Source organism: Scyliorhinus canicula, chromosome 2 (genome assembly GCF_902713615.1).
Source record: "Scyliorhinus canicula chromosome 2, sScyCan1.1, whole genome shotgun sequence".
Taxonomy (NCBI): Eukaryota; Metazoa; Chordata; class Chondrichthyes; order Carcharhiniformes; family Scyliorhinidae; genus Scyliorhinus; species Scyliorhinus canicula.
Window position 1 is genome coordinate 211,385,184 of NC_052147.1, and position 18,875 is coordinate 211,404,058.

The 18,875-nt window shown below is 49.8% G+C and overlaps 1 protein-coding gene across 6 annotated transcripts in view; it reads right to left on the bottom strand.

The window, feature by feature from the left end:
• The window catches only part of kalrna (kalirin RhoGEF kinase a), a 1,222,490-nt gene that overhangs the window by 418,190 nt on the left and 785,425 nt on the right, over positions 1-18,875 (bottom strand). For all 6 annotated transcript variants that reach the window (XM_038789521.1, XM_038789520.1, XM_038789517.1 and 3 more), the window contains 3 exons: positions 14,438-14,552; positions 13,786-13,901; positions 13,167-13,289 (listed from right to left, as the gene is read on the bottom strand). In XM_038789521.1, the coding sequence (XP_038645449.1) occupies positions 13,167-13,289; positions 13,786-13,901; positions 14,438-14,552 (354 nt within the window). The remainder of the gene's footprint in view (positions 1-13,166; positions 13,290-13,785; positions 13,902-14,437; positions 14,553-18,875) is intronic.

Consider the following 18,875-nt stretch of genomic DNA (forward strand, 5'->3'; position numbering starts at 1 on the left):
GAGCATCGACAGCCATTTGGAGAAAAATCTTCAGGGCAAGGAAAATGGAAAATAACTGGTTCAGGGTTGAGATAGGACTGTGAAAGTAGGAAGCGAGTCGAAGGGGGATGTGTAGCTGGGAAGGATAGGAAGGAGAAAGCGGATTGGGAGGGGTGGCAAGTACAATGCTGTCAAGAAGCCAACCTAAGGAGAGAAACAGCTTTACCCTCTGGTTACCATCAGGTAATAGTCAGCAGCTGCAGTTAGTGATTGGGCCACGGCATTCCCAGTGAGGTATACAGGCAAACAGATGAGTGACGGGGCCGAAATGCGGCAGGTTGGCAGATAGATGAGCAACAGAGTTGAGCAGGCAGAACAGACCAGTGGCTATTCAAAAGAGAGTCACAGCATCGACAATCCCGCTATTAAACAGAATGGGCTATCAGCAGAGAAAATCCAAGAAATTGCACCCCTGCTATTCAGCAGGATGGGGAAACAGGAAAGACAGATTTCTGTTATCTCTGAGGTGAGTGCAATGGACTTGTCTTAACATTCCTTCATCAATATGTCTGCCATTCTCTTGGCAATGCACTACGACAGTGCCACCCTGTGGCAAATGTAAATACTGCTGTTAGATTTAGCAGAAAGGGTTTGAACACAAGTTTTGATGTTTGGGTGATATAATGTTACATTCATATGGACATCAACAGGTACCATACCAGGAGAACATTGAGACCCCTGACCATTTTAAATATATAATAGAGGTATATATGTTAGCAGGCATAAATATCTATATACATCGGAACATTGGGCCAAATTTTCTGAAGACTGGACGTACGGCATTTAAAAAGCGTGCCCTGGTCTTTCTGGCGGGAGGGGCACTGGGACTCACCCCTTGTATTTCCTTTTCAGAGATCCTAACAATACAGTGGAGAAAGCTTCCTGCCCTCTGCGGCACACTGCATTAAAAAGAGAAGATTTCACCTAATGTTTCCGACTCTGACTTTGAGCCATAGCCATAGGTTACAGGGTATGTGCTAGTTACCCAGGAAATGTTAGATGGTTTATAATCTCGTATCTCACCTCGGTAATTCCACAATTAATCCCCAATCACCCCTGACTCTATCCCCGACTTGATCACTCCCTAACTACCTGACTAACCCCCCCCCCAACCCCCCACCACCCAACAACTCCCTGATGTGACCCGAATTGGCAATCCCCCTCGCAACCCCAGCCTGATCTGACGACCCTTGATACCCAAATACCTCTGACCCAGCTGCCAACTCACCTACCTACCTACCTATCACCTCAGATATCCACCCAATCACTGTCATTTTGAATAGACCGTTACCATACATACACCAGCTTGTGCAAAGGATTCTGCTCGGATGGATTTCCCCAAATGACTTTGCGCTCTGCCTTTCTGTGATTGCTGAGATTGGAAGATCTGAGGAGAAATGCTCAGCAGCGTCAAGTAGGAGGAATTCTGTACTGCAGAGGCAAACTGATTACCATTGCTCGGAAGGTCTGGGCTATTGTAAACCTTGTGTGGTATCACAGGAATTTGAAGGCTATGCCTAATAAAAATGGTGGGTTATCTGATGTAGTGAAGAAATTATTATGGTGATAAATTTGAGCTGTTTTGGGGAATGAAGGGACTATTATTTCATGGCTGGATTTTACTGATAAATCCATGGGATCTGTCTAGGTTGCATTTGCTATTCATTGTACGGTGTGGTGTGTTTGGCCACAGTTTTCCCATTAATTCACATATACCTCAGATGAATCTTGAATATTGGAGTATAACATGGATATTGTAAATTGTTTTATCTTTTTGACCTTGTATAATAAAATTTATTTTTGTTCATGACTCATGGAATCTTGTGGCTTTATTCTCTTAAACAAGGGGCGCGATCCAATGGCCACGCTGTGCCCGAAAAGCAGCTCGCCACGGCGCTGTTTGGCTAATAAAAGCTGGGAGACTCCGCTCCCGGGATCTACCCGGCTCACGATGCCAATCGCGCGAGGCATTGCGATGGAAATCCCGCCCATTGTGGGTGGGTTCACTTTTTAGCATATCTGCATATTAGAGCGAGATAGCTAATCTCACTTTAATGTACAGATTCCCGAGGTGGCCAAGGCATTGGGATCTATCCCCTTTGCCTTGGAGACCTGGGCGAGTACCATTCAGAACTAGTCCCCACAAACAGGGGCCAGATGGATAGACATTTGTGGGGGTATATCAGGGGATTGGAGACCCCCAGGCGCATGCTCTTTGGGCAGGGTGGTCCCTGGGCACCGGGCACCATCTGGGAACTCTGGCAGTGCCAACGTGGCATGCTGGCAGTGCCAGCCTGCTACCCTGGCAATGCCACCTGTGTGCCAGCCTGCCAAGGTGCCCAGGTTGCACTGCCAGCTGCCAGGGGCACTGCCACACTAGCGTTTTTTGTATGCTGGCGATCGGGCTGGGTGTTGGGGGGTCCGGGGGGGGGGGGGGGGGGGGAGGGGTGAGACCCTCCCATGGTGTGTTGATGCTTGGGGGTGTTAGTGGCCGGGTCCTCCGAGATTGGGATGCCATTTTTAAAATGGTGTCGCGATATGTCACTATTCTGAGGAGTGCTGGCGAGCGGAGCTCCTCAGTGTAGAAAACAGGGCTATGCGCGGCCTCAGCCGCACGTTCCCCGCTGAGGCCCCTTACATATCATGAGTGCTGTAGTATAGCCATGTGTTTCTTGGTGCAGCGAGGTCTGGGAAACACGTGGCTAAACCCACTCGCTATGGGACTTAATTACCTTTTAGTTGAAATGCGCCCAATGTCTTGAATCCCAAATTCAGCTTACTTTAACCAAAACTTTATTGGCCCCTAGCCAAAATTTACCAAGATCTTGAGGATTTGATTTAGGATCATAACAAAATGTTTGGCCATTATTCGTTACTTTGCACTATCCTTCTGTCATTTAGTCAGCTCCTGTACAATCACAGACCTCTCCATTTTGCTTTTCGCTCCCCCTTTTCCTTGAATCTGTATCCACCTATAAGCTGATCGATAACAGCCTCCATTCAAATGTGTTGTTTATGACATGGTATTATGGGATTTCTCGCCAGTACTTTCGAGATTGAATTCAGAAACTCTATCCATTTTTGCACGAAAACCATAAATAATCATTGTTATTATAAGCTTGTGCTTTTCATGGAGACACATCCGGAGTGAGCACATCTAGAGTGGGAATTGCAACTTGGTAATTTGGTGCAGTGAGGTAATCAGGAAAGGTAAGTGGAAAATCTAATTCTGCTGTTTTTCAATTTAAAGTGCAGTGTGTAGCTTAGTGTCTGATTGGTTGAAGCTGCCCCCACCCTAATTGCTGAGAGGCAGTTATCTGTTAGTCACCTGAGGCCTGTTTAGGGGCACAAAGGGCACATTGTATTCTTCTCTTTGAAGTTTAGGTATTTTTTGAGTCATCGATTAGCTGAGGTCTGCATAAAAGACAGACAGAAAGCGCACTCAGTAAGCTTGCGCTTTTCAAGGAGACACATCTAGAGTGGGAATTGTAACTTGGTAATTTGGTGCAGTGAGGTAATTCGGTGCACAGTGAGAGAAGGTGCTTTTTCGGAGGTGCTTTTTAACCCTGGTAAGTGACTGGTAAGTAGTTTTTCTTTTCATTGTCTAATTTATTTATTTTTACTTTGAAATTGTAGTTGTATAAGTTTACCTAAGGTTTAAGACATGGCAGGAGATCCCAGACCCATGTCATGCTCCTTGTGTGCGATGTGGGAGCTTAGGGACACGTCCACTGTCCCTGGCTCGTTCACATGCAAGAAGTGTGTTCACTTGCAGCTCCTGTTAGACCGCTTGACGGCTCTGGAGCTGCGGATGGACTCACTTTGGAGCATCCGCGATGCTGAGGAAGTCGTGGATAGCACGTTTAGCGAGTTGGTCACATCGCAGGTGAAAGTTACTGAGGGAGATAGCAAATGGGTGACCAAAAGACAGAGCAAGAGTAGGAAGGCAGTGCAGGTGTCCCCTGCGGTCATCTCCCTGCAAAACAGATATACCGCTTTGGATACTGTTGGGGGAGATGGCTCACCAGGGGAAGGCAGCAGCAAGGTTCATGGCACCGTGGCTGGCTCTACTGCACAGCAGGGCAGGAAAAAAAATGGCAGGGCTATAGTGATAGGGGACTCGATCGTAAGGGGAATAGACAAGCGGTTCTGTGGACGCAATCGAGACTCCAGGATGGTATGTTGCTTCCCTGGTGCAAGGGTCAAGGATGTCTCGGAGCGGCTGCAGGACATCCTGGGGGGGGAGGGTGAACAGCCAGCTGTCGTGGTGCATATAGGCACCAACGATATAGGTAAAAAACGGGATGAGGTCCTACAAGCGGAATTCAGGGAGTTAGGAGTTAAACTAAAAAGTAGGACCTCAAAGGTAGTAATCTCAGGATTTCTACCAGTGCCATGAGCTAGTCAGAGTAGGAATGTCAGGATAGATAGGATGAATGCGTGGCTCGAGAGATGGTGCAAGAGGGAGGGATTCAAATTCCTGGGGCATTGGGACCAGTTCTGGGGGAGGTGGGACCAGTACAAACCGGACGGTCTGCACCTGGGCAGGACTGGAACCGATGTCCTAGGGGGGGGTGTTTTCTAGAGCTGTTGGGGAGGGTTTAAACTAATGTGGCAGGGGGATGGGAACCGATGCAGGAAGTTGGAAGGTAGTAAAACAGGGACAGAAGCAAAAGGAAGTAAGGGGAAAAGTGCAAGGCAGAGAAGACAGAGTCAAAAATCAAAAAACGCGACAGTACAAGGTACAGTGACTGAGGGGAGCACAGTGAATAGGCCCAGTAATACTAAAAGGAATACAACTGGAGATGTTAAGATTCAAAACAGAGGTAAAAAAACCAACATAAGTGTACTTTACCTGAATGCTCGTAGCATTCAGAATAAAGTAAATGAGTTGATGGCACAAATCATCGTGAATGGCTATGATTTAGTGGCCATTACTGAAAAATGGTTAAAGGATGGTCACGACTGGGAGTTAAATATCCGAGGGTATCAAACTATTCGGAAGGACAGAGTGGATGGTAAGGGAGGTGGTGTTGCTCTGTTATTTAAGGATGACATCCGGGCAATAGTAAGGGATGACATCGGTGCTATGGAGGATAAGGTTGAATCCATTTGGGTGGAAATCAGGAATAGTAAGGCGAAAAAGTCACTAATAGGAGTAGTCTATCGGCCACCAAATAGTAACGTTATGGTGGGGCAGGCAATAAACAAAGAAATAACTGATGCATGTAGAAATGGTACAGCAGTTATCATGGGGGATTTTAATCTACATGTCGATTGGTTTAACCAGGTCGGTCAAGGCAACCTTGAGGAGGAGTTTATAGGATGTATCCGCGATAGTTTCCTAGAACAGTATGTAATGGAACCTACGAGGGAACAAGCGGTCCTAGAACTTGTCCTGTGTAATGAGACAGGATTGATTCATGATCTCATAGTTAGGGATCCTCTCTGAAGGAGCGATCACAATATGGTGGAATTTAAAATACAGATGGAGGGTGAGAAAGTAAAATCAAATATTAGTGTTTTGTGTTTAAACAAAGGAGATTACAATGGGATGAGAGAAGAACTAGCTAAGGTAGACTGGGAGCAAATACTTTATGGTGGAACAGTTGAGGAATAGTGGAGAACCTTCCAAGCGATTTTTTACAGTGCTCAGCAAAGGTTTATACCAACAAAAAGGAAGGACGGTAGAAAAGGGGAAAATCGGCCGTGGACATCTAAGGAAATAAGGGAGAGTATCAAATTGAAGGAAAAAGCATATAAAGTGGCAAAGATTGGTGGGAGACTAGAGGACTGAGAAATCTTTAGGGGGCAACAGAAAGCTATTAAAAAAGCTATAAAGAAGAGTAAGATAGAGTATGAGAGTAAACTTGCTCAGAATATAAAAACAGACAGTAAAAGTTTTTACAAATATATAAAACAAAAAAGAGTGGCTTAGGTAAATATTGGTCCTTTAGAGGATGAGAAGGGAGTTTTAATAATGGGAGATGAGGAAATGGCTGAGGAACTGAACAGGTTTTTTGGGTCGGTCTTCACAATTAATAGAAAGCAAAGAGTGGGGATTAATGGGTGTTTCTCTGGTTGGCAATCAGTAGCTAGTGGTGTATCTCAGGGATCTGTGTTGGGCCCACAATTGTTCACAATTTACATAGATGATTTGGAGTTGGGGACCAAGGGCAATGTGTCCAAGTTTGCAGATGACACTAAGATGAGTGGTAAAGCGAAAAGTGCAGAGGATACCGGAAGTCTGCAGAGGGATTTGGATAGGTTAAGTGAATGGGCTAGGGTCTGGCAGATGGAATACAATGTTGACAAATGTGAGGTTAACAATTTTGGTAGGAATAACAGCAAACGGGATTATTATTTAAACAATAAAATATTAAAGCATGCCGCTCTGCAGAGAGACCTGGTTATGCTAGTGCATGAGTCACAGAAAGTTGTTTTACAGGTGCAACAGGTGATTAAGAAGGCAAATGGAATTTTGTTCTTCATTGCTAGAGGGATGGAGTTTAAGACTCAGGAGGTTATGTTGCAATTGTATAAGGTGTTAGTGAGGCCACACCTGGAGTATTGTGTTCAGTTTTGGTCTCCTCACTTGAGAAAGGACATACTGGCACTGGAGGGTGTGCAGAGGAGATTCACTAGGTTAATCCCAGAGCTGAAGGGGTTGGATTATGAGGAGAGTTTGAGTAGACTGGGACTGTACTCGTTGGAATTTAGAAGGATGAGGGGGGATCTTATAGAAACATTTAAAATTATGAAGGGAATAGATAGGATAGATGCGGGCAGGTTGTTTCCATCGGCGGGTGAAAGCAGAACTAGGGGACATAGCCTCAAAATAAGGGGAAGTAGATTTAGGACTGAGTTTAGGAGGAACCTCTTCACCCAAAGGGTTGTGAATCTATGGAATTCCTTGCCCAGTGAAGCAGTTGAGGCTCCTTCATTACATGTTTTTAAGGTAAAGATAGATAGTTTTTTGAAGAATAAAGGGATTAAGGGTTATGGTGTTCGGGCCGGAAAGTGGAGCTGAGTCCACAATAGATCAGCCATGATCTCATTGAATGGCGGAGCAGGCTCGAGGGGCCAGATGGCCTACTCCTGCTCCTAGTTCTTATGTTCTTATGTTCAGTTTTTGCCTGATTTATATATTTGTGAAGCACATTGCAACATTGTACTACATTAATGCCACTACAGAAAGACAAGGGGCTGGATTCTTCTATCCCCCAGCCATGTGTTTCTTGGTGGCGCTCCGTTCGCTGGTGGAGGGATTCGCTACTCCCGCCACTGTCGATGGGAGGCTGGATTCTCTGCTATCTAGATAAGTGCTTTAAGTGTTCTCACTTATTTTTTTCTGCAGAAAGCACTTAACTGCCTTTTGTGTGGTCCAGGAGGTGTAAATTGTAGCTAGATGTTTATAAACATTGGGGTTAGTTTTGACTTCCGGTGGCGGCGATGACGTAGGAAGCCGCACATTTGGGAGCTCCCATTTAAAACGGACTTTTCGGCTCTTTTTAGAGCCCAAAACGGAAATTTTTCGATGTCTCCCGGTGGGAGAAGGTGTGCTGATTGACTTTCTCCGCAGTTCATGACTTGAACTTGGAGCGGAAAGGGGGAAAAAAACGGCAGCAGCTCCTCAGAAAAAACGGGGGAAGGAATCTAAGATGGAGGTCGATGGAGCTCCAGAGGAGTGGAAGCAGTGGGCCCAGGAGCAACAAGCTGCTCTCCTGCGCTGTTTTGCAGATTTCAAGGCTGAGCTACTCTGAAGGAAACGAACAAAAGGCTCGCGGAGATTCAGACGACCCAGGGTGCTGCCATCAAGGCGTTGCAGACGCAGGCCACTGAACGAGAGGAGGAGGCCGTGGTCCTCGTGAGTAAGGTGGAGGGGCACGAGGCACTCCACAAGAAGTGGCAGGACCGCTTCGAGGAGCTTGATCACCGCATGAGGCGGAAAAATCTGCGGATCTTGGGCTTGCAGAGGGGCTGGAGGGGTCGGACCTGACAACCTACGTGGCTGCGATGCAGAACTCGCTAGTGGGGGCCGGGTCTTTCCATCTGCCCTTGGAGTTGGAGGTAGCCCACAGGGTACTCGCCAGGAGGCCTAAGGAGAATGAACCCCTGCGTGCTGTGCTGGTGAGGTTCCACCGGTTCAGTGATCGGGAGTGCGTGCTGCGCTGGGCCAAGAAGGTGAAGAGCAGCAACTGGGAGAATGGGGTAGTACGGATCTACCAGAATTGCAGTGCGGAGGTGGCTAAGCGGCGGTCCGGGTTTAATCGGTTTTGTATCTTGCGGGGAGGGTTGGGGGGTTTGTTGTATTCTATGTCGGGTTGGGGGTATGGAGCGGGGCTGGTATTTGGGAGCTGCGTCAGAAGGGTGTGGTGGGGCAGGGCGAAAGCGCGGGCTTTCCCCTGGTTTCCCGCGCTGCGGGGCTGGGGGGTGGAGACGATGACGGGGGGAGGCGGGGCCTTAACTGGTTCTTCCCCATGCTGGAGCGGTGCCTGGAGGAGGGATAGGATGGGGGATGATCCCACTTTGGGAGGGGTCGGGTTATTGGTGGGAGTTTCCGGGGTCAGCAGAAGTTAGCTGACCCACGGAAGTACAATGGAGGACGGTTCGCGGCTAGGAGGGTTCCTAGCCTGGTGGGGTAGGGAGGGGGGGAAAGGGGAATACCGGGCTGCTGCTGGCAGGGTCAGGAATGAGCTGGTGGGGGCCGGGGGGGACAGAGGTGAGGTGTTGCCGCTGTGGGGACTGGGTCGGGCGGGGGGTGCTGGCCTGGGGCGGGCAGTACACGGGCTATGGCTAGTCGACGGGGGAGGGTGGCGGGACGCCCTCTGATCCGGTTGGTCACCTGGAATGCAAGAGGATTGAATGGGCCGGTGAAGCGGTCGAGGGTACTTGCTCATCTGAGGGGGCTAAAGGCAGATGTGGCAATGCTTCAGGAGACCCACCTGAAGGTGGCGGACCAGGTCCGTCTGAGGAAGGGGTGGGTGGGGCAGGTTTTCCTGGTGGTACTTGCTAGTGTGTATGCCCCAAATTGGGACGATGTGGGCTTCATGAGGCGTATGTTGGGACGGGTCCCGGATCTAGAGGCCGGAGGTCTGATCCTGGGGGGGGCACTTCAATACGGTGTTGGATCCTTCACTGGATCGGTCCAGCTCTTGGACGGGTAGGAGGCCGGCGGCCGCCAAGATACTGAGAGGGTTTATGGACCAGATGGGTGGGGTGGATCCATGGAGGTTTGTGAGGCCGAGGGCACGGTAGTACTCTTTCTTCTCCCACGTACATAGGGTTTATTCTCGGATAGACTTCTTCGTGGTGAGTAGGGGACTGATTCCGAGAGTGGAGGAGGCCGAGTATTCGGCCATTGCAATCTCCGACCACGCGCCGCATTGGATAGAGTTGGAGATGGGGGAGGTGCGGGACCAGCACCCGTTGTGGCGGTTGGATGTGGGGTTGTTGGCGGAGGAGGAGGTGTGTAGGAGGGTCCGGGCAAGTATTGAGGGGTACCTTGAGGTGAATGATACGGGGGAGGTTCAGGTGGGGGTGGTCTGGGAAGCCCTGAAGGCAGTGATTCGTGGGGAGCTGATATCCATCCGGGCACACAGGGAGAGGAGCGAGAGGGATAGACTGGTGGGAAAGATGCTGGAGGTGGATAGGAGGTATGCAGAGGCACCAGAGGAGGGACTGTTGGGGGAGAGGTGCAGCCTGCAGGCTAAATTTGATTTGCTGACCACTAGAAAGGCGGAGGCACAGTGGAGGAAGGCACAAGGGGCAGTGTACGAACATGGTGAAAAGGCGAGTAGGATGCTGGCTCATCAGCTCTGAAAGCGGGATGCGGCTAAGGAAATTGCTGGAGTGAGAGACAAGAGTGGGAAAGTGGTGCGGAAGGGGGTAGAGGTGAATGAGGTCTTCAAGGACTTTTACGGGGAACTGTACCGGTCGGAGCCAATGGGGGAGAGGAGGGGAATGGAGAGGTTCCTCGACGGGCTTTCTTTCCCGAAGGTGCAGGAGGAGCAGGTGGAGGGGTTGGGTGCGCCGATTGAGCTGGAGGAGCTAGTTAAGGGGATTGGGCAGATGCAGTCAGGGAAGGCACCAGGGCCGGATGGGTTCCCGGTGGAATTTTATAAAACGTTTGTGGACCTAGTGGTCCACAAACTTGCTGGTGCGGACACTTAATGAAGCGTGGGAAGGGGGGAACTTTGCCCCCCGACGATGTCGCGGGCGCTGATCTCGTTAATCTTAAAGAGGGACAAGTGTGTCCCAGCAGTGTGGTTCATACAGGCCCATATCTCTCCTCAACGTAGATGCCAAGGTGCTGGCAAAAATCCTGGCCACCAGGATAGAGGACTGTGTGCTAGGGGTTGTACACGAGGACCAGACAGGGTTTGTGAAGGGAAGGCAGCTGAACACGAATGTGCGGAGATTGTTGAATGTCATCATGATGCCGGCGATTGAGGGGGAGGCAGAGATAGTGGTGGCGCTGGATGCAGAGAAGGCCTTCGATAGAGTGGAGTGGGGGTACTTATGGGAGGTGTTGGGGAGGTTTGGATTTGGTGAAGGGTTTATTAGATGGGTGAGGCTGCTATATGAGGCCCCGATGGCGTGCGTGGCCATGAATGGGAGGAGGTCGGAGTACTTCCGGCTTTACCGAGGGACCGGGAAGGGTTGCCCCCTGTCCCCCTTGTTGTTTGCACTGGCAATCGAGCCGCTGGCGATGGCGTTGAGGGATTCAGAGAGGTGGAGAGGTTTGGTGCGAGGTGGGGAGGAACATAGGGTGTCGTTGTATGCCGATGACCTGTTACTGTATGTGGCGGACCCGGTGGGTGGGATGCCGGGAGTGATGGAGCTGTTAGCTGAGTTTGGGACCTTTTCAGGTTATAAACTAAATTTAGGCAAGAGTGTGGTGTTTGTGGTGCACCCTGGAGACCAGGAGGATGGAACTGGTAGGCTCCCGCTTAGGCGGGCAGGGGAGAGTTTTAGATACATGGGGGTGCAGGTGACCAGGGACTGGGGGACTCTTCACAAACATAATTTCACCAGACTTGTAGATCAGATGGAGGAGGAGTTCAAGAGGTGGGACATGCTGCCATTGTCGTTGGCGGGGAGGGTGCAGTCCGTCAAAATGAAGGTGCTTCCGAGGTTCTTGTTCCTCTTTCAGTGCCTGCCCATCTTCATCCCCAGGGCCTTCTTTAGGAGAGTGACTAGCAGTATCTTGAGTTTGTGTGGGCACATGGGACTCCAAGAGTGAAGAGGGTTTTCCTGGAGCGAGGGAGGGATAGAGGCGGGCTGGCACTGCCCAACCTTCTGGGGTACTATTGGGCGGCCAATGTGTCAATGGTGCGTAAATGGGTGATGGAGGGGGGAGGGGCGGCGTGGAAAAGAATGGCGATGGCGTCATGTAGAGGTACGAGCCTGGGTGCCAGGATAACGGCGCCGTTGCCGCTCTCCCCTAAGAGGTTTACCACGGGCCCGGTGGTGGCGGCGACCCTAAGAATCTGGGGACAGTGGAGACGGCATAGGGGGGAAACAGGGGGCTCGATGGAGGCTCCATTGGGTGGCAATCATCGGTTCACCCCGGGGAACAAGGATGGGGATTTAGGGGGTGGCAAAGGGTGGGCATCAGTAAATTGAGGGACCTGTTTATTGGCGGGAGGTTTGCGGGCCTGGGGAACTGGAAGATAAATTTGGGCTTCCCCAAGGGAACATGTTCAGATACTTGCAGGTAAAGGAGTTTGCTAGGCGACAGGTAGAGGGATTCCCTCTGCTGCCCTCGCGGGGGACGATGGGCAGAGTGCTTTCGGGGGTGTGGGTCGGAGAGGGGAAGAGAGAGGGGGGGAAGGGGGGTGTTCCTTATTATAGTTTCTATTTTTTTCGCTACGGTTATGTAACTTAGCTTTGTGTTAATTTAAGTTGTTGTTAATATGTTGGGTTGTTCATTGAGGAGGGGTGAAGGTTCATGATTGTTGTCATTACTGTTATTGTTGGTATTTTAGTATGGTTTGATGTTGTATAAATTAAAAAATTTTCAATAAAAATTATTTAAAAAAAAAACATTGGGGTTAGTTTCACAGATGATGACTTGAATACCACCCAAGTGTGAAGGGAGATGAATTAAACAATGCAGACAGCTGGATGTGTGTGGAATCACAGCCTAGTTAAAGGAATTTCACAGAGATATGAATGAAAGGCTTGCAGATCAAAGATCTGAGGGGATTTAAACCCAGCTGTTTTTCTCTTTCCGGGAATTTACAGGTGCTGCTTCCGGTGCCTGAGCCAGCAGGTGAATTACACAGGTTCGAGGCAGGGGTCTCTCTTATTGTGGGGCTTCCAGGCAAGGGTGTCTTTTATGGGGGGCTTCCATACTGGGGTCCCTCTTATGGGGTGCCTCTGGTGGTGGTCTCCGTAATGTTCTCAAACAGCTTTGAGAAGCTATTTGTGTAATAATGTCTTTTGAATCCATGTAAGATATCATTTTAATAATGTAGATATTCACTTTCTGGTGTTAAAAACACCCGAAAATGATCCTAGTGGTAAGGCTTGCTTTTATGTGTTGACTAAACTTCAGACAGCATCAGGGGGAGTGCATTGATTCAATGTACACTTGCTTAATATATAAACATTTCTGCTTTCTACATCACTTTGGAAATTATTTTGCATATTTTTTTTTAAATCAGACTCCAAGGGCAAGACTTTCTGGCTGTTCAAGCGGTGAGATCCTCTGGTCGTACCGAAGGCACACTCCAACCTGGGTTTCCCGACGGCATGGAGTGGGTTCAATGGTAAATCCCATTGAGAGCGGCGGGATCAGAAGATCCTGCCGCCGGGCAACGGCGAACAGAGGGCCGTGTCCCACTGCCGAGAAACACGTCGCGCAGGGACGGGGGGAGAGACCCCCCCCCCCCCCCCCCCCCACCCACCTAACCTTCACCATCAGTGGATAAAGTTACATTTCAAACTGAACACCTCTCTCTTCTGAACTAAAACATTCAGGCAAAGCATTTATCATCACAGTACATGATCTACTACGAGAATCTGGAACGCTCAAAATATGGTTTTCAAGAGACCATTCCGGATTATCTGCAGGAACAGACAGTGATACATGACAAGGGAGGCAATTTCTTTCATCTTACCTGGGCAGAAATCCTGAATTCACCATATTCCTTCATTAGATCCTGAGTTTCTTCAGTAGTTTCCCCAGCAGAGGTATGTGTGGAGAGGTAATATTCGCCTGTTTCTTGGATCCAGTCCAAAGCCTGTTGAGTGCAGAGTGTAAAACAATAAGCTCAATGTTCCACTGAAAATGGGAAAGCTCTTTGCTCAAGTTCAATGGCATCAGATTTTGTTTTAGAAGATAAAGCTAGAGCCACACAAGAAACAAATGAAATAAAACATGTAAACACAGAGCACAGCTCGCTATGTAAAACAATGTATTAAACTTTGCAATATATTCCAATAAGTCCTTCCCTACTTTTACAACTAGCAACCACATCTTCACAGAAAGAAATGAAAAAACAGTATGAAAGATATAAATTTTACTGCGCTATTGTGATGTTAAAACTTTGCATTCCAGGCCATGATTTCCACCCTTAGTTGTTTTGTTAATAGTAGAAGATCCCATAGATGTAGCATTGGTTTGGGACAGTAATCCCTTCTAACTTGGACTGCTAAAGAATGCAAAGACGTTATCAAGGCTTCAAGCTAACAGTCACCAAAGGACATGATAAAACAGGAGAGATAAATAACACATACTTGTTTGGCACTTCTTTCAAACACCACATATTGTTGGCATTGATCTAGTCTCCTCTTTTTCATTGTCCAGAAATGAAGAACCCTGTTCTCCCTCTGGAGTAGTTCACTTAGGATAGCTGCAAAACAAAACAACAATGCGGTCAGCTCCTCAGATTCTGATAGCACATGTGCCTATTTCTTTGGTTAATTCGATTAACTGCTTCCATTCACTCAACAATGAAAGTAGATTCAATCACACCGTAGTCAAACATGAACCGTTACCATTGGGAAGTTCACTGGCAGAAGTCAAATGTAAAAGTGGGTTAGAACTCAACAGGTAGGTGTAAAGTGCTACGGGATGAATCACCGGAAATTCATCCAAATATGCCCTGCTGGATGACGATATTAAATCAGATAGTTTACAACAGCAGAAATTTCAATTAGTTAGAATTATATGTAATAAAACCCTCACAGTATGAAGAAGATAAAATCAACAATAATAACAAGACAACAAAACAAAATCCAAACATTGGACAGCAATCCAAAGTCATAAAATCATTTTCATTATTTTTTTAACTGACAAGGTACTGAATGAAAATATGTACTGCCGATTTTCTGAGTAACACTGGTGGATTGTAAGTGAACCATTCATGCTTTGTAGACCCAGACCCACCTTTTACTTGCTGCTCAGGGCCTCTTGTGTGAGCAGCCACACCAGGCATACTCACATTGTTCCTGTGAATGTACTTCAAAAATACTTCAGCATTCCTGCGTGCAAGAGTGCAGGCCTGGGAACACATAATCAGGTGGTTATTTCTGACAGCTCAACAAATTTCATGTTTCCTTCAAACTGATCACACCAGCCACTGCTCTTCCAACTCACTTATTCAGTGTTTTCCATACATTACACAGTAGGAGCAATGTATAAGGCAAGTATGTAGCAGCCAACCATTCTGACAACGTGCTCAGGAGGGTCAAGCACTCCAGCCTGAATCAGGCAGGAGACTGATTACAAATATCAATTGGGTCCGAAGCCAGTTGTAGGAATCCATCTGCAATTTTTGAGTAGATATGGCGAGAACACGTGCAACATGTGTTCTGCGTATTCATACCAGGTGGTGAGCAGCCTAAACAGCAGGACCATTCACTGGACCAATCCAAAAACAACCTGCCTCAGTACTTGGCAGCCCCTGTGGTCACTTCCAATCTACATCCAGGAGGCAGCAGGCCCGACTCCAAACCCCCCTGGAATGGAGATCATGCCATTTGGTTTCTCCCGAGGAGGACGCGGCAGGCTAGGAAATTTCCTAACTCACGCTATCCACCCTCAGTAGTGAAATTTCCAGGCCCTACAGAGAGAAGCAAGAAGAGATGAGATGCTAGATTCATTGGCGAGCCTGTCTTAGCATAAGAATAATAGATAAGAAGAAAGACAGAAACAAAAAAATTCAAGAGCCAAAGAGAGTAAGGGATGTTTTGCTACAGTTGTACAGGGTGTTGGTGAGACCACATCTGGAAGACTGTGTACAATTTTGGTCTCCTTACTTAAAAAGGGATGGGAATGTTTTAGAAGCAATGCAGAGAAGGCTGACGTGGCTGATACCTGGAATGGGAAAGTTATGTTTTGAGGAAAGGATGGGTCTGCATCCATTGGAGTTTAGAAGACTGAGAGCTGTTCTTATTGTTACAAACAAGTCCTGAGGCAATTTCACAGGGTGGATGGTGAAAGGATCCACCTTGGATCTCTCCTTGTTGGAGAGTCTGCAGGACTAGGGACACAGTTTCAAAATAAAATGTTTTCAATTTAAGATGGAGATGAGAAGAAATTTGTTCGGCCCGATCTAACAATAATAATCTTTATTCGGGTCAAAAGTAGGCTTACATTAACACTGCAATGAAGTGACAGTGAAAATCTACTGGCTGCGTTTTGCTTGAACAGGAGCATGATATGACCAGTAGATGCCGGTTGAAGCCTCCCGCGGGCTTCCCAGCAGTCAGAATTCCGGCCATAATGGGCGTGACCAAGCTGAAGTCAGTTTTACCTCCCAGGATGTACCAGCTTCCCCAGGGAGGCACCAGCTGGGTGCCGTGGACCAGGCAGAACGTCACCCAGCAGTGTCTCCCGGGCCACTGAAGGTCCATGGGTGGACAGGGGTAGTGCAAGATGGCACCCTGGCCCTCCCTCTGGAATGCGGGCACCTTGGCCCTTCTACCCTGGCAAGGCCAAGGTGCCCAGGTGGCACTGCAAAGTCAGCAGGAGCACTGTCATGGTGCGAGGATGGCAGTGGAAGGTTGCCTGTGTGCCAGGGTGGACCTGCCAAGGGTCAGGGCCTGAGGGGGACCATTCCCATGGAAGGAGGTGGGGGGGGGGTCATGGGGGATGGGGGAGGGGTGGAAGGCAGGTAAAAAGGTACATCTGGGAAGTTGGAAGAGTTGAAGGGTGGGGGTCCTTGAAGAGGGCGTGTAAAGGAACGTGAAGGGTCCTGAAGAAGGGGGGGGGGCCCAGGGATCCCATAGTGGGGTGTCCTTACTTGGGGGGGGGGGGTGGGGAGAGGTGAGTGGGGTAATGCCCATGTGTGCGGGGGAGGGGGGGTGGCATTGGGTGGGGGAGCCACGAGCTCACTTCGAGATTGGAGCACCATTTCAAAGTGGCAGCCCATTCTCGAAGTTCAGCACCACAGTGCCAAAAATAATTCAAAGTGTGTGTTAAACCGGTGAAAAACTCGTCAGGGTTCAAAGAGTGACTAAGGGCGCGATTTAATGGCCGCGCTGCGCTTAAGCGGGAGCGCGACAAGAACGTGAGACCGCGGGATAGGCCCAAAACGAGAACCACACCGAGCATCGATCAGTTTGTGTAATGAGAAACCAATAATCACCACTTAATGCTAATCTTCATACAATTAATGGGAGCAACCCCCTGTCTAAGGTCTTCCCGTGATCTAAGCCCACCCCCAGTAAGTGATCACGAGGGCTATGATTAGTACGTCTTTTTAAAAACGTGAAGCTAACAGAGGGCTGGTGTGGGAACCCGAGGAGGTGAGTAGCCATCTTTTCTCCCGGGCAATGAGCCGGGGGCACTGAGGTTACTGCCTCAGTGGCTTTGGAGGGAGGCCCCTGGGGCAGGTGGTGGGGGGGGGGGGGGGGGGGGGGGGAATCTTGGTCGGGGAGGCCTGCCATTGGTTGGGAGGGGAGGGGGGGGGAGTTTGCGGGGCAGGGGTTGCAGCCGGCAATGGCTTGGGGTGACGGTGATGAAGGTGGGTGTCTCAGGGCCCTCGCGTCCGCCATGCTAATCCCTGGACAATGTGTTCCAGTTCCAGGGATAAACCCACTCCAATGAGCAGGGGCCCCGCTGTGGCCAGGGGTTCATCAGCAGTGAGGTTGGATGGCAGCGGATGTTGGGGGGGGGTGCTGAAGGGGGAGCAATGGGGGAATGGAGGGTTATGCGGAGGAAGACACTGCTGGTTATCTGTCTCACACCTGTGGTATTATTATACATGCCAATAAAGGGTTAATAAAATGTACAGAGGACCATTCGAGGAAGCTAGTCTCAGACGTATATTAGGGATGATGCAAAGCCTTGTGGGACAGAAGTAGGTGGTAGGAACAGGAGCTGGCGAGAAGGACTGAAGATAGTGAGAGAGCAAGAGAGTAGTTTATTATGTTAGTTGTAGATGAGTATAGTGAGTATAGTTTATGTGTGATCAATCAACTGTTTGTTTCTTAGGGATAAGTTTCGAATCCAGTTAGTCGTGTTTAATAAAATAGTTTTGTTGGTTTACAGGACTTGTTCTCTGATCAACACGATACATAAAAGGCATCCAGATAGAGCAAGGCAGAGAACAACACAATACTCTCTTCAATTCCTTACAGATATTACACTGAATGAATGATATCTTGGACCCTGCGGAAGCTGCCCTCGTGGTGTTGCTGGCATACCAGGTGGCCAGACAACAGAGGAGGCAGCGCCAGCAGCATTGACAGAGACTTGAGGCGGTGGCCCACGTGCAGCATCCCGCCCCACACCCTGAGGACCCGGCTGCCCGTCAGGTGAGGGAGGGACCCAGAGGGGGAGGCTGGCAAGGGCCTAAGGTGTACAGCTGTCGCCGGTCTTTTGAACAAATGACAGACAGCGTGTGACAGGAGACTCCGCCTCAACAAGGTGACTGTGCGGCACCTATGCCGTGTCCTTATCAGGGCCGGCTCAAGGCACCGGCAACTCGGGCAGTCGCCCGGGGCGCCATGTGCTAGGGGGCGCCAGAGACTCGGGTCCCGCGCATGCGCAGTTGGGCAGGTGCCAACCAGCGCATGCGCGGTGGCCGCCCTCCCCCAGGGCGGCTCCCCCAGGGCGCCCCCGCCCCCGGGTCCGCCCCCCCCCTCGGGTCCGCCCCCCCCTCGGGTCCGCCCCCCCCTCGGTCGCCCCCCCCCTCGGTCGCCCCCCGCCCCCCCCTCGGGTCCGCCCCCCCCTCGGCCCCTCGGGGCCCCCCCTCGCCCGCCCCCCCCCGGCCCCTACTCGGCCCCGCCCCCCCCTCGGCCCCGCCCCCCCCAAGGGCGCCGAAGTTCAGCTTGCCCGGGGCGCCAGCAACCCTAGGGCCGGCGCTGGTCCTTATGGACTTGGCACCAAATTGAGGAGGAGGATACCTGCTCCTGGTGGCTATCAAGGTCACCGCAGCCTTGAACCTCTATGCCTCAGGATCATTCCAGGGCTCAAGCGGAGACTTGTGCAGCATCTCACAAGCTACTGCCCAAAATGCATCAGTGAGGTCACGATGCCCTGTTTGCCTGGGCAGCGAACTATATAAACTTTGGCATGGACCCCGCAGGGGCAGCAAGGTAGCACAGTTGCTTTACACTCCAGGGTCCCAGGTCCAATTCCAGCTTTGGTCACTGACTGTGCAGAATCTGCACGTTCTCCCTGTGTCTGCGTAGGTTTCCTCCGGGTGCTCCGGTTTCCTCCCACAGTCCAAAGATGTGCAGGTTAGGTGGATTGGCCATGCTAAATTGTCCTTAGTGTCGAAAAAAAAAAGGTCAGGTTGGGTTATGGGGATGGTGTGGGGATAGGGTGGAGGTATGGGCTTAGGTCGGGTGCTCTTTCCAAGGTACGGGCAGACTTG